The sequence below is a fragment of the Gobius niger genome (genome assembly GCF_951799975.1).
Source record: "Gobius niger genome assembly, chromosome: 14".
In the NCBI taxonomy this organism is placed as follows: domain Eukaryota; kingdom Metazoa; phylum Chordata; class Actinopteri; order Gobiiformes; family Gobiidae; genus Gobius; species Gobius niger.
In genome coordinates this window covers 15,207,702-15,221,354 of record NC_136865.1, presented here as the reverse complement: position 1 = coordinate 15,221,354, position 13,653 = coordinate 15,207,702, and the positions used below count along the sequence as shown (strand labels likewise).

At 41.2% G+C, this 13,653-nt stretch overlaps 2 protein-coding genes across 3 annotated transcripts; both read left to right on the top strand.

Moving 5' to 3' along the window:
* Positions 1–3,245: 3,245 nt before the first annotated feature.
* tmem196 (transmembrane protein 196) lies at positions 3,246–7,784 on the top strand. 2 transcript variants are annotated; one of them, XM_079570285.1, is made up of 6 exons: positions 3,504–3,669; positions 4,237–4,330; positions 4,750–4,806; positions 6,126–6,261; positions 6,891–7,015; positions 7,365–7,784. In XM_079570285.1, the coding sequence occupies exons 2-6, from the start codon at positions 4,280–4,282 to the stop codon at positions 7,437–7,439; spliced, it is 444 nt and encodes a 147-aa protein (XP_079426411.1). In that variant the 5' UTR covers positions 3,504–3,669; positions 4,237–4,279; the 3' UTR covers positions 7,440–7,784. The 2 variants fall into 2 exon arrangements, with proteins under 2 accessions (XP_079426410.1, XP_079426411.1); XM_079570284.1 differs by lacking the exon at positions 4,237–4,330 and having other exon boundaries at positions 3,246–3,669.
* A 1,257-nt stretch (positions 7,785–9,041) lies between these two features.
* On the top strand, positions 9,042–12,311 carry polr1f (RNA polymerase I subunit F). The gene is made up of 4 exons (XM_079570382.1): positions 9,042–9,359; positions 9,454–9,595; positions 9,693–9,911; positions 11,169–12,311. Exons 1-4 carry the CDS (start codon positions 9,076–9,078, stop codon positions 11,943–11,945), a joined length of 1,422 nt encoding a protein of 473 aa, XP_079426508.1. The 5' UTR covers positions 9,042–9,075; the 3' UTR covers positions 11,946–12,311.
* Positions 12,312–13,653: the final 1,342 nt, after the last annotated feature.

Below are 13,653 nucleotides of genomic sequence, written 5' to 3'. Positions count from 1 at the left end.
TTGCATACAAAACTATAATCCCAGAGATTATAAACCGAACAGTGAATACAGACAAGGCTCTGGGGAGCTCTCTGACAACCAGGTAAGTGTCACTTGCAAAAAGACCACAGAGGCTGACATGGCTCCATCACCTGTCACTAAACCACAATGAAACACAGCCACAAAGACACCCTCCCGAAGGACCCCAGGGTGCTTTCCATCCCCTTCTCTCCTCCTGTCTCCTGGGACTGAAGACGGATTGACGTATGCCAGGCACTCCAGTCATTATTACAGGCTTGCAACTATATATCCTAATGATTCAGGGGCCCACTGGAGTTTATAATGGGCCACTGGGGACCACGCACTTCCAGGCACCTCCTGCTAACTCCTGTCTTTATCCACTTAGCTCAATAGGACTCTACACATCTCCCGCCCTGTACCACTATGAGCGAGTGGATGTTCATACCAGCAATATGTCATTGTATTCATAAGGGGTTCTGTCTCATAATACCAGCAATAGGACCGTTAAGTACAGGAAAGCTTTAAGAGTACAGATATTATAATTGCAAGGTTACCTACATGTGATGCAGCAAACCCTCTAAGGCAGTAGTTCCCAGACTTTCACAAGTACCAAAACATACAACATTACATCAAGACGGGTTTAAGATGCATCTAAATAGACTAAACTAGGTCTAAACTGTAAACTGTCTAAACAGAAAATAACAAACTATAATGCATTACTGAAGCATAAATGAAATAATCAAAATGAATCGTCATAACAGTGTTAAGAGCATCTTCACTTCTAAAATGCATTGCACAAACACTTAAATAGCACCTGCTTGATACATTAGCCAAAATGAGTTGTGAAATGTTTGCAGTCCAACAGACACATTGAATAGATGTAGTGGCAGAGGACACCAGATGGAAAGGGTAAAAGGTTTGATGGTGTGAGCTGAGAGTCAGTGAGAAAGACAAGCAAATTCACTGCTATTGATCAAGACCTACTACATTTTAGGCACGAGGCCAAAGACTGCATCTTATTCCAGACCAATAAAGTCTATTGAGCCCTGCCAGCAGCTGGCCATAAACTGCTTATGTAACAAAGTAAGGTTCCTCACAAGGGTGAAGCTATGGCGGGGCTATAGGAGGGGAGAGGAGGGACATTCAACCAATTAATTTAATAACATTTTCTCCCGTTTTGAAAATGGACATAATCTTAATCAAGCACACCCAGTGACATCGGACATTCACACTATCCATATTTGTCAGGTGGTTTTGTGTCTCCTTTTCCAAACAATAAATCGGCACAAGAGTCGAGGCCCAGATAACCTTTGAGGTAACTTGTTGAAACATTGTGCCGAACAACTGTGCCCTGTCTTCACTGATTTGTTTGTCTTCATTGGACCAGCACATTGTTCCACCACCTTTGCCATATAGCATTAACCCCACTGGTGATGAAATGCCTGCTACGGGAGGATGAGATAGAACACGGCCCTGTCCCATATGAGTTCATCTCCTGGTGTGATGACTCCCATCTCCTATTGAACACAGCAAAGACGAAGGAGTTGAGCATCGACTTCAGGCGGGAGTCGACACACAGCCCAACCATTACAAAAGGAGAAGTCATTGATTCTGTGTCTGAGCACAAGTATCTGGGTGTGATCTTAGATAACAAATTAAAGTGGGACACAAACAGTCCACATCACAAAAGAGGGTCAACAGAGACTATATTTTATAAAGACACTGGTGTCCTTTCAGGCGGACAGAACCATGTTGAAAATGGTTTATAGTGCTTTAGTGGAGAGTGCTCTGACGTTTTATATTGTCTCTTGGTACGGGGCCATAACTGAGGCGCAAAAGAACTCCCTCAAAAAAAAAGGACAGTCGCAAGCAAAATCCTAGACATTCCTCTGAAGGGTCTGCAGGACATTTATTTTGCTCGAGATCTGGATAAAGCAGATCAAATATTGTCGCACTCAAACTATCCTGTTTAGAGTTTCAGTCAAAAAACAGGACCAGGACGTCATTTGTGTCATTAAACAAACAGTGACGTCCATTATTTTTCCTTTTCTTAAAGACTCTACCTGATTTTTTTTTCCATTTCAAACCTTGGTTGAGGTATAAACTAATTCCTAACTTTCCTAACATATTTGTAGCATCCCAATTCTTCACAGGGACATGTTTATTGGCACATTTCACAACTTTTCAGGGTCACTTTCAAAAAAATGCTACTAAACTAGCCGGCAAGTTCATGACATGGATACAAAAATTAAAAAAAAAAAAAAAAAACTCTGGCATAGCTCCTTTAAGTAGCCAATTGGGATTTCTTGGATTCTGTACAGCTGGTCTGTCAGCGAGGGCTATTACAGAGCGTAATGATTTTAACATAATTTAAACATAATTTATACAATGAAGTTGACAGGCCGTGGTTTGATCTCAGGCCTGTTCTTTGCATGTTGTCAACGTTTGGATCTGTTTGTTGGTCATTGTTGTCTTTGTGTATTTTTACTCACTGTAAATGAATTTCCTTAAAATATGATTAAGTATGGTAGAATACTAGGCAGCAATACAGAAACTAAATACATTCTTCAAGTGAAAGAGGCATAACACAAAACAGTAAAATAAACCACGCCATGTCATTAATGCTGTGTTCCAATAGAGAATCACCACTAAGGCTTTACACATGAGGCACACACTGAGCTGCATAGTGCTGTGTCCAGCATTAACCTCAGCCGTCTCAGCACAATTTAACAGCAACAAGCCTTAAAATAAGTGCATTTGATTATACCAACAATACAGCCACAAAGTCATGAAACATGCATGAGCCCAACTAAATAAAGCCTTGCAAAGGTTTGGTCCAATTATCTATTTTCAGCAGAAAGGGACTAATGCTGAAAACAAACAAATAAATAACAGCTCTATTTGAATCTTCTTCACTTATAAAAGCATGTGTCCCATATTTGACTTTATGCTATACTATTTTTTGTTTTAACTGGGTGTAGTTTTGTAGACTTAGCATACTACTGTGTAGGCTACTGTATAGAAAGTAGCAACAATAAGTCATATTTTCAATCTTTTTGCCGATATGTCAAATATGCGTTGATTTTACGCATACCGAGCTCGTATCTGTGCTACTTGATAGCTGAGCTGACTAGGCTTTAAATTAACATCGCAAAAGTCTGTTTACATCTTCAGCGTGACGTAAGCAACAGCAAACTTGCAGTGGAGTAGACGCTCCTGACTGCAGACCGGGCAGAGCGGAGAGGAGAGATGACCCCCGCATTAGAGCAGAGCGCGTGTTTAGCGCACAGAGTCACAGTCAGGACCTGGACAGCGCCAGTGAATGGACAAACTGTTATGCCCACCGCTTTTCAGTTTCTCTAATTCTTTTCGACACAGTTCTCGTTCATTATTTACCTGCTCTGTCCGACGTAGGCTGTGCGCATCCGGACTTGACGCGCACAAAGCGGGAATAGCAGACTGTCTCTTTGCCGCCTCCGCCGCTGGAGCGATGCCCGGGGCACGATGTGCTCCAGTCGGAAGATTCTATGGAGCCTGCTGTTGTTGTCCGTGCTGGAGGTGGGCGTGGGTGTGGCCAGCATCGTCCTGGGAGCAGTTGGAATTAGCGCTGTCCGGGGACAGCACAAGCCGCAACAGGGCGACGCTTCCCCGGTCTGGAGCGGGCTCTGTGTAAGTCCTGCATGGAACAGTAGTGCTCACTTTCTAACTTCCAGAGTAGGGTAACAGTTTTATTGTTGCTTCAACTTTTTGTTGCATTATAGTCTAATCTCCTAAAACAGTAGGCTAGAGCTATAAAGAGAATGTAGGCTACAACACTTAAAAGGTAGCAAGTTAGCAGCCACAGCAGCAGGAGCAGGGCTATGGAGCTTGATTTTCAGACTAGATAATAACATTCTCAGTATTTCCCAGTATAAACCTTACTCTTCATAATTAAGCTTAGTATTGGAGATTATATGGTCAAAGTTTATGTGGGATATGCCTGTCACAATAACAGAATCTGAAGTTCAATATATTGAGCCACAAAACTATTGCTCTCTTAACTCTAAAACTTAAAAATGACAGTATAAGCTTGGTTTGAAAAATACTTCATTTCAAAATATTCCACTATAATAATGAATTACAATAAAATACAACCTACTTAGGATGATAAATATAGTACAGAAATTACATCCGTAAATTAATGTACGGATGATAAATATTGAGCCCAAAAATGTGTCGTTCATCTGCCATTTACAGCCCTAGATATGCCACTGTGCTGAATCAAACAGCATGTGCTTGCATGCTCATCCAGTTGCTGATACAGCCACTTCTGCCCCATGGTCATCCAAAGGTGACATCTCCTTTTTTGTCATTTATTTTTTGTTAACAGCATTTAGCATGTTTCTTATCAAATAACAGAGCGCTATGTGCACATGTGAAATCCATATATATATGGTCATATATATGTAGGCCTATATATTAATATACAGTATATATCAATTCTATTTTAGTTACAGTAAAACAATAGGCAGTAAGTTTGACACTTGACAGGTTAATGCTGATGCAGCACCAAGATGTTCGAGATCAGTCTGAATCACTGACATCCAGGAGGACAATATGTTTGCCCTGAGGCCACTATTACACACACTATTTGTCTCACTTTGCATCAACTGCGCGGAGCTACTTTTAGGATTCAAACTATAAAATGAGTTGAGTTGTTTCTTTCTAAAAGTTTCTTGACTGACTAATGTGCATCTGTTGTCGCTACAGTTTTTGCTCTGTGGGATGTGTGGATTGCTGTGTGCTCGCAAGAGAACGGGGCTTATTGTAAGTACTGTATTTCTGCTGCATAGGCTTTCTATTGAATATGATTTCTCCTATACATTTTTCTGTTGGATCCACACACACTGCAACTATGTTCAAGTTCGTATGAAAGCAGGAAGATTAGATGTACACCTTTCTCAGAATAAGAAACTGCCTATCACCACAGAATGCCAGAGAGCTGTTTAATCCTCTGCTAAAGCGTGCCAGTGCAAATCTCACTTCTGTTTGCTTAAGAAGGAGAAGACGAAACAGCCATACAGTTAGATCTAGGCTGATGATTCACCGTTGCAACTCCTGCGAAAGAAAATGCATGTTATCAATCACTGAACCAATGTCTTTTGTTATTTTTCTTCGATATTCTTTTCAACTGACGACTTAAAATGCCTTTAGCCTTTACACAGCAGCCTGAGGTGAGAGGTGGTTGGAGCAGAGCAGAAGAGACAAGCCGTCACCTCTCCTGCTTTCTCTGTCACTCTTTTTCTTTGTTGCTTAGCTTCCCTCTCCCTCCTCCCGAGTCCTCATGTTTCTCCCTGTCTGTCTCTCTCCCTCTATGTACGTCTTTGCCTTCTGTAGATCAATGTCAGCACAATCTCCCGTAACAACAACCTTTTAGCATCTCATCGCTGAAAAACTTTTAACCTCACGCTCCGAATCCAAAATCTGATTTAATAGCGCTGCGTGTTTTGATCGCTGCTATTTTCCAACATTCCTCTCGTGCGCGTATCGTGGAGCTCTCCTTGCATCCTGCTGTCTGCCTCTGGGACAGTGATTGCATTAGGTTGGTAAGGCTCCGGACTCCTGCCAGCCCCATCTCGACACTTCAGCGGGTAATGACTGAAACCGGAGATGCCCTTTTTCCATGCGGTTAGAGGCACCCACACCGGGGGGCAATGAAAAAGTGGGAGCTTCCAAAACAAAACACAACACACACACACACACACACACCAAAAGCAGCTGGTGGCAAAACCGAAACGTTGTTGTTTCTCACCAATGGGAACTTCTTGGTGGCGTTGAGCTATGTTCTGTGGTTGCAATGAGAATTTGTGATAGACTTTGCCCTTAAAACATCAGGAAGGCGCAGTGATGTAAGCATACTTTTAGTGCTCGCATTGCCAGAGCCAGATCCGATTTTCTAATAGGAAATACAATTTATTCTGACTGATAGGCATTGCTCATCACCGAGGCCATCACCCCCAAAACAGATGGGAGTCCAGTAGTAAATTCCCATCCCATCTCTCATCACAGTTTGCCTGTTTGTTTACAGTTTGAAAATTAGGATATAAATTTCAACTTGACCGTTCACTCGAGCATCTCTCTTCCAGATGATCCTGTTTTCAGCCTGCTGCATCTGCGGTCTGATTGGAGGGATCCTTAACTTCCAGTTTGTTCGTGCACTGAGCAAAAGGCCAAACCCCATGCATTCAGTCCACCTGGCTGCAATGACGCTCGCCTGCCTGGGTAAAAATATCAGATTTATTGAATATAAAGTGTAACCTGTTCTTGTCTGGTGCCCTGACTTCTACTCAAGTGTAGAGTTTAGTAACTGTAAAGACTAAAGTGTCCCCTTTACTGACATATAATCGTTTGAATTGCTGTAGCTCTGTATTAAAACCTGCTAAGAATTACCATGAGGGTCCAAATGGCAATTTTTTTGGTGTGTGTCTTGACCTCATTTATTATATTTTCAAATCATTAATAATGCAACAATGATTCTTGTGGATATTGGTGGGGGCTGTGTATAGAAAGTTGTGTAATTTAAATAGTTGTGGTTCAAACTAGTTAATAACTTTACCAATGCATTCCAATGGCACGGTAATGTTTATAACTATAAGCTTACACGAGACAATTTGTCTTTTTTCGCTATAAATACGGTGCACGTGGCCCTTTATTTTTAAAAAAAATATCTGCAAAGGCATTATATTGCAAGGAAGTAAAATGGACATCACTGTACGACAAATAAAAAATCGTTTTCCAAATTGGAAAAAACAGGTATAAAATAAATAGACTACAAGTAAAATATTAATACAAGAGATCATCAAATAGTTGGACCGAAAGATTGTTTGTGTCACCCTCTGTGTCTTCTTCAGGGATATCGTCTTGCACATTGTCGACATGGCTCACCTGCCGACTGGCCAGTTCCGAACAGCAGAGGATGTTTTTGGAAAGGGAACACTCACTGCACCACTCCCACGAGATGACTGACAAGGGACATGTAAGGAGCAAAATGCAGCTTTTTTTAGTATGAAGTGGGCTATTTCTATTTTCTCATGAAGCAGTCTGATATTGAAGTCATTAATGTCTTTGTACAAAATTCAGCTTTGGCTACTCAATGTAAATACATTGTAAAAAACAATACAGTTTATAAAAAAAATAAAAACAAATAAAAAGGTACTAACAAAAGTATGCAGTATCCGCAGAAAAAAAAGAAGAAATTTGAACATTTTCAGTGTCAGATTTCAACATCAGAACATAGGAATAAATAGATTGGTATAAATACTTCCTGAACCCACTGTATACCATTGCTAGCATTCAACAATATTTTATTTCACAACTTTTAACAGGAGATCCTAGACAACTGCAGTAGTAACGGCATTCCTCCACTCTCCTACAACGGCCACACAGCGACAACGCCGTGACCACACATCTAAGACTGATAAGCAGCATGTAAATCTTCCCTCTGTGGTGTAGATCTTGACTGCAAGGAGTGCACCCAGGCCTCTTTCCTCGAATTATCTTTGGTTTGCTGCTAAAGTTAAGCCACCCTTTAGCCAATCAACCACAGAATAAAATATGCAATGAATATTTTATGCTTCATTAAACCAAAGTGGGGTAATGGACCTCTATATGGCAACCTTAAACTATTACCCATAAGGTTCAACTTTATCCAATCAGATGCCTCAAAGTGATGAGCACAAAGAAGCATGTGGCTGTTTGAAGAGCTATTTCCTCTTGCTATGGATGTATTGAATGCAGATCTTGCATTAGCTCACTGTATGTATCCATTGTCTCATAATGGAATGATTTTAAACAGTGATGCTCATGATACTGTATATCAATGCCTGAATATGTATGTAAGTGTATATTGTCATGTCTATAAATTGAAATTATTTTTATAAATGCTTCTTATAAAATGGTACTCAATTAAAGGGACACATTTGCCTCATTTTCTTCCCAGTCTGGATTCAGCTTTACTTCAACTTGTTTTTGATGATGTGCTCAGTAAGTTGTAATGCTCATGTAAGATGCCAGTACTTTCATTAACTTGAAACCTTAATTGGTTTTGTAATCAAAAAGTGCACACAGGTGAGCAACATGCATAATATACTGTCAGGAAAATCAATGGACGGGAGGATTTAGGGACTTACAGTTTTCCTTTGAGACAACAATTTAACGCCGTGATTTCCTCAGCTTTGATCTAAGTTCACTGTTGGTCGTAAAGTTAAGCAGGGCTTGTAAATCTATGTAACGGCAGCTTTCAAGCATTAGAACAAAATGCACTACCAGGCAAAAGGTCCACAGTAAGGAAATATTATTACATTCAAATACATAAGCTGAGCTGCAGCTTTGGCAACACGGTAGTGTTCAATACCTCATTATAGTGTTTAACTACTGTATTGCTGAAAGCACCATTGCAATCTGTGTGTGTACGTGTGTGATGGGGTGCACTCTGGGGGTTGTTGCTGACTAAGAATCCTCTTCACTATTTATCAGTGACAGCAGACAGGAGTGGGTCATGGTGCCTCCAAGAGCACCATATTTGTACAGCACTTTTAATGCAGACCATAATGTATCAGTGGCTGTCTCTAATGCAAGGATTTCAGTAGCTAAAGAGGTACAAAGTCGCTACATTTCTACATATGCTTGATGAGTCACATATTTTCTTTTGTCCCCTAAACTTGTTGAACACAATATATGTATATAATAATACTAATGTATTATGGGGGAAAAAACACTATTTATACATTACCTGCACATAAGTCCCGACTGTTTTCGACACATAAGTTGCTCTGCCATTTTTCTTGCATAACATGCAAGAAACATGCTTTGATTTTGTGTAAAATCTTTATTTAAATCTTGATGTTTTATGTGACTTTTTTCGTATCAATTTCACCTCTCTTTTATTACTGAAATGACTAAAATACTAACCTAATGTAACACCTGTTTTCAAGTTGTAATACGTACTCCTTCCCAGTGGATGGCAGCACGTGCACAAGTGACGCCTCTTGTGAAGGCGGAACATCTCTTGTTGCTCTTCCTGTTTCTCCACGCAGCATGGCGAACCCTCAGCATGCTGAAGACAACCCCAAACATGTGAAAATGCCTGACGGTGTGGTCGTTACCTCCACCCCGAACCCGGTGTACACTGGTCCTGGGATTGACACGGGGGCCTCGGTGCCGTCGTTCGCCGCGGCCTCGGAGCTGCTGTCGGCGCCGTACTCCTGTCTGGTCATGAACACGCACCGTCGGCACATAGCTCTCCCACCCGTGTACCTAAACAAGAAGAGAACAGGAATCAGGGAGGAACTAGACGCGGAGCTGCTCAAGTTCTCACAGAGGTAAAACAAGCGTTTTGTAGAGAACTGTATACTGTTGTCAGCCTTCAGTCTTGTCTGAAACCTGACCCTGCTCACATCACGTTTCTTCTTGCAGTCTGAGCGGAGTGCCCTTAGCCTATGACAACATAAGGATAGTGGGCCACCAGGGCGATATCTACGGCGACAGTGGCTACATCCACCTGAACATCGAGGCCAACTTTGTCGTGTTTCAGCCCAAGAAAGGACAAACCTTGCTGGTAAGACATGTTTTGCCTTGTGCTCACATTACTCATTGTATATTGTGACTATTCAGATTTGAGTGATAGTTTCACTAAAGAAAGTTTTGATTCCTAGGGAAAGGTAAACAAGCTGGGGGCGAGTCATGTGGGTTGCTTGGTTCATGGTTGCTTCAATGCCAGTATGCCTAAACCGAACCTGGTGTCTATGGAAACATGGAGGGATGCGGGACCCCAGATCGGCTCAGAGTTGGAGTTTGATGTGACTGCCCTGGATGCAGACACTGCAGGAGTGCTGCTCATCAGAGGACGACTGAGCAGAACCAGGCAAGTGTTTAGATCATAGATAAAATCTTTCATTGTGGAATTTATTTCCAATTGTTCTTTATTTCCCTCCAACACTGTGACGCCTTTCTTTGAAAAGTGCTTCACAAATAAAGATTAATTATTTACTTACTATCGTGAACTTACATGATAAATTCATTAATCTAACTGTTTTTTAGTTGTACATGACCGAAATCACACGGACCTTGCCTGGCTCTGCCATACTATTCCCTGTCCATTACACGCAGAGAATTAGTCTGGTCACGGAGCAATTGGAGCAGTTTGAACGGGCAGGCTTAACGCACACAGATTGTCAGTGAAATAAACCAATCAGCAATTAGCGGACGTGACGACAGCTGTAGTCCAATTCACAATATATGAACTGAATATGAACTCACGCAGAGAACGCGGAGGCAAAATCCTCGACAACTTCATCCATGATAAGTTTTGGCTAATGTTAGTTAATTGAAGTAACAACATTGTGGCGCAGCGAGTGACGCGCCCAGGTCAATTCTCTGTGACGGTCGTGATTGGTTCGGCCTTAGCCGCCAATCAGACACTTGTTTACTTTGTACCCACCTTCTTTTGCGCAGAAAAGAAGTTTGAGTTGTGGAGGGCCGATTTTAGTCATTGCCAAAACACTAAGGGCCGAACCTCCTCATAGTATCCTAAAGTAAAGAACTTTTTTTTTCCTGCTACTGCCAATGTTTTACATCTGTGGTTTTACATTATATGTATATGACCAAGTAGGGTGCTCTACTAGGATATTTAAAAAATACTAAAGCTATTTAGAGTACAATAAGGTATTTGATCTCATATTTGCAAAATAATATTTCTCAAAATCATCTTTGGGGCCAGAGGTTCTGTGTGGAGGGCTGGATTTGGCCCCCGGTCCTGACGTTGCCAACCCCTGGTTTAGAGGGAACCTATTAATGTATTGTCTTTTTTATGGTCACAAACCGTATTATTGCGCCAAATTGTAAGTGGAAGATTATCAAAAGATGGGTTTTAAGGAAAACCCTACTTGATCATTTTTGACACAAGGTGGCACTCTTTCCTTTTACTGTGTTCTAGAATATTAGCTTATATGATTGCCCAAAAGGTATAAATCCAAAGTCCTTGCCATGTACAACTGTTCTGACCTCTGTGCCGTGGGTTTATGTCGCAGCTCTGACAATTTGCTGAATATTTCTCCCCGCTTGTACCCCTGTCATTCTGTGCTGTCCTGTCAAATAAATCCTACGGGCCAGATGTCCTTTTAAATAACTAATACATCTTTAATTTCGTTTCTCTTTGTAGGGTGCAGGAGCTGCTGGCTATAGCTGAGGGCACAGTTTTTACTGTGCAGTCCACTGTACAGGAGCCAGATGAACCTGATGAAGCACTGACTACCGAGCCCGATGAAGCACAGACTGCCGAGCCCGATGAAGCACAGACTGCCGAGCCCGATGAAGCACAGACTCCCGAGCCCGATGAAGCACAGACTACTGAGCCCACAGTCACGCCTCCCGAAGAAACTCCAAAGAAGAAGAAGAAGAAAAAGAAAAGGGACGAAATCAAAGAAGAAGCTCTCTCCACTCCAGAGAAGGCCACAGCACTAGATACAACTCTGGAGCTTAATGTGACAATGAACGAGACAATAGATGAGACCCATTGTAACACAGAGAAAAAGAAGAAGAAAAAGAAGAAGAAAAAAGACATGATTAAAGAAGAACAAGCAGAGGAACCAGTGACTGCCGCTTTCACCCCCAGACAAGATACAGCACTGGACACTACTATGGAGTCCAACAGGACAATGGACGAGACAAATGGTAATGTGGGGAAGAAGAAGAAAAAGAAAGACAAACATATTAAGGACGAGCCAGAGGACGTGGTGGTGTCGTCTATGGAGGTCCACGTCAGTGACTCCAGTGGATACCTCAGCGACAAGTCTGGCCAAAAGAGGAAACGCCAAAGTGAAAGCTACTCCCATTTTAGTCCAGAGTTTGAAATGCCAAGTAAGAAAAAGATCAAAACTCTCATTGCGCTAAAAACAGACTATGAATAACAGGCAAAAATATATAGTAAATTTATGTATGGCATTGACAACAATAAATGGTGCCTTATGGAGAATGGGACTTTTCTCAGAATCCAATACAAAGTGGAGCCATTTACCATTTATTTACCAAGTACTGGAATGTATTACTCTGACACTGCCTGAAGAGGGAGCTAATTCCCTAAAATGTTGTCCTGCCCTAAAGTACAGTCAGGAACCTTGCTGTGAATTTGAGGCTCCTGTTTGATACACTTTAACAGAGGACTCATTCAATTTAAAAGCAGTATTTTCCGACATTGGCAAAATGGACAATTATTTTCTCTTGCCAAAAAAGCCACAGTTAAATCAAAGGTCTAATAAAGAGTTCTAGTTTTGATTTAGTGTCGTATTTTTCTAGTCTTAAATACAAAAGCTTAACCTGAACATTTGTAACATGTTGGATTAGCATAAATCCCTTTGTGTTCTTTGGGGGACCTAATTAGTTCAGAGCATATCTTAATCTGCTTTAAGGGGACAGAGTGACAGATAATTACATGAGGATCATGTACATCAACATATTTGAAGATTATCATTGAAAGTGAGACAAGATTTCAGGCTCCCAATTATCTTATTTAAATGAAATTGTCATGTCAGCAAAAATGTATTTTAAAACGGTATTGAATATTGTATCAATATGCTCTATTGTTTTTTCTCTTGAGGTCTCTTGAAGAAAAAAAGGTGGCCGTTGCTCTTTCCTAAGCCACAAAGCCTTAACTAAAACTGATTAGTTCTGTTATTTGGTGATGTTGACACTCAGTAGTCAGTCTCTATCATAATCTTTCCAACACATTCTATCACAAAAATAGATTTTTATGCCCATCAACATTTTTTACTCCCCTTCATTGTTTGTCTCGCAAACTCAAGTCCACCTTTGTTGCACCTGTACCCTCAGCCCCTTTTATCGATTTGTCTTTCCCATCACTCCCCCTGCCTCGCCCCCACCTTCAAGTCTCTTTTTCTACTTGTCTCCCTGATTTATTTGAGGCGGTGTGCAGTTCACACACATTCCACTACGGGACCCCCCCCTCTCCACCTCCCCGTCCTGCCACTGGACTCTCATATCATAGGCCTGGTCGTTTATCTTCATAATCCTCTGATGGAGAGAGTAAAGAAAGCAAGACCAAGGAGATGAGACAATAGGACAAGGCCTGTATTTGTTGAATGGGTGTTTTTAAGAATGAACGATATACCAATAACTGTGTGACTTTAAATGTTTCTTTTTAACATTTAGTCCTGTTAGTTTTAAAGGTAAGGCATGTATTTGATAGACACACATTTATTCCTTTCACAATGATTATCCAATCAGAGACCAGAATGAGCCCAGACTTACAGTTGCCAGATTTTATGGGTAAAACCAGATTGGAAATGAACATAAGAACTCTCTACAACTTACATAAACACCTTTTCCCAAGTCCTAGTGCTGTGGTACTTTTATTTTTTATTTCAAACCACAGCACTACCTACAATAATTACCTTTAGGTGCAATGTGACATCTAATTCAATTGTTGTTGACCATGCAACCCATAAACCTCCACCAACCATATCTTAGGGCTTTAAACACTCAATTTGAGCTTGTCCTTTAAGTGAAACTGGGCCCTCTGTACCAATAATCTAAATTTTTTCTACACCATACTGTGCTGTCCTGGCACACTAGCGAAGTACCCTTTTGCGAGTTTCTTCC

Excerpts from the sequence above, each read along its gene's own strand:
- tmem196 (XM_079570284.1), top strand. The coding sequence starts at position 3,505 with ATGTGCTCCAGTCGGAAGATTCTATGGAGCCTGCTGTTGTTGTCCGTG. Across the intron at positions 4,807-6,125 it reads GCAAGAGAACGGGGCTTATT|ATGATCCTGTTTTCAGCCTG; the intron begins GTAAGTACTGTA and ends TCTCTCTTCCAG. Across the intron at positions 6,262-6,890 it reads AATGACGCTCGCCTGCCTGG|GGATATCGTCTTGCACATTG; the intron begins GTAAAAATATCA and ends TGTCTTCTTCAG.
- polr1f (XM_079570382.1), top strand. The coding sequence starts at position 9,076 with ATGGCGAACCCTCAGCATGCTGAAGACAACCCCAAACATGTGAAAATG. Across the intron at positions 9,596-9,692 it reads AGAAAGGACAAACCTTGCTG|GGAAAGGTAAACAAGCTGGG; the intron begins GTAAGACATGTT and ends TTTGATTCCTAG. Across the intron at positions 9,912-11,168 it reads GCAGAACCAGGCAAGTGTTT|TACATCTTTAATTTCGTTTC; the intron begins AGATCATAGATA and ends TTAAATAACTAA.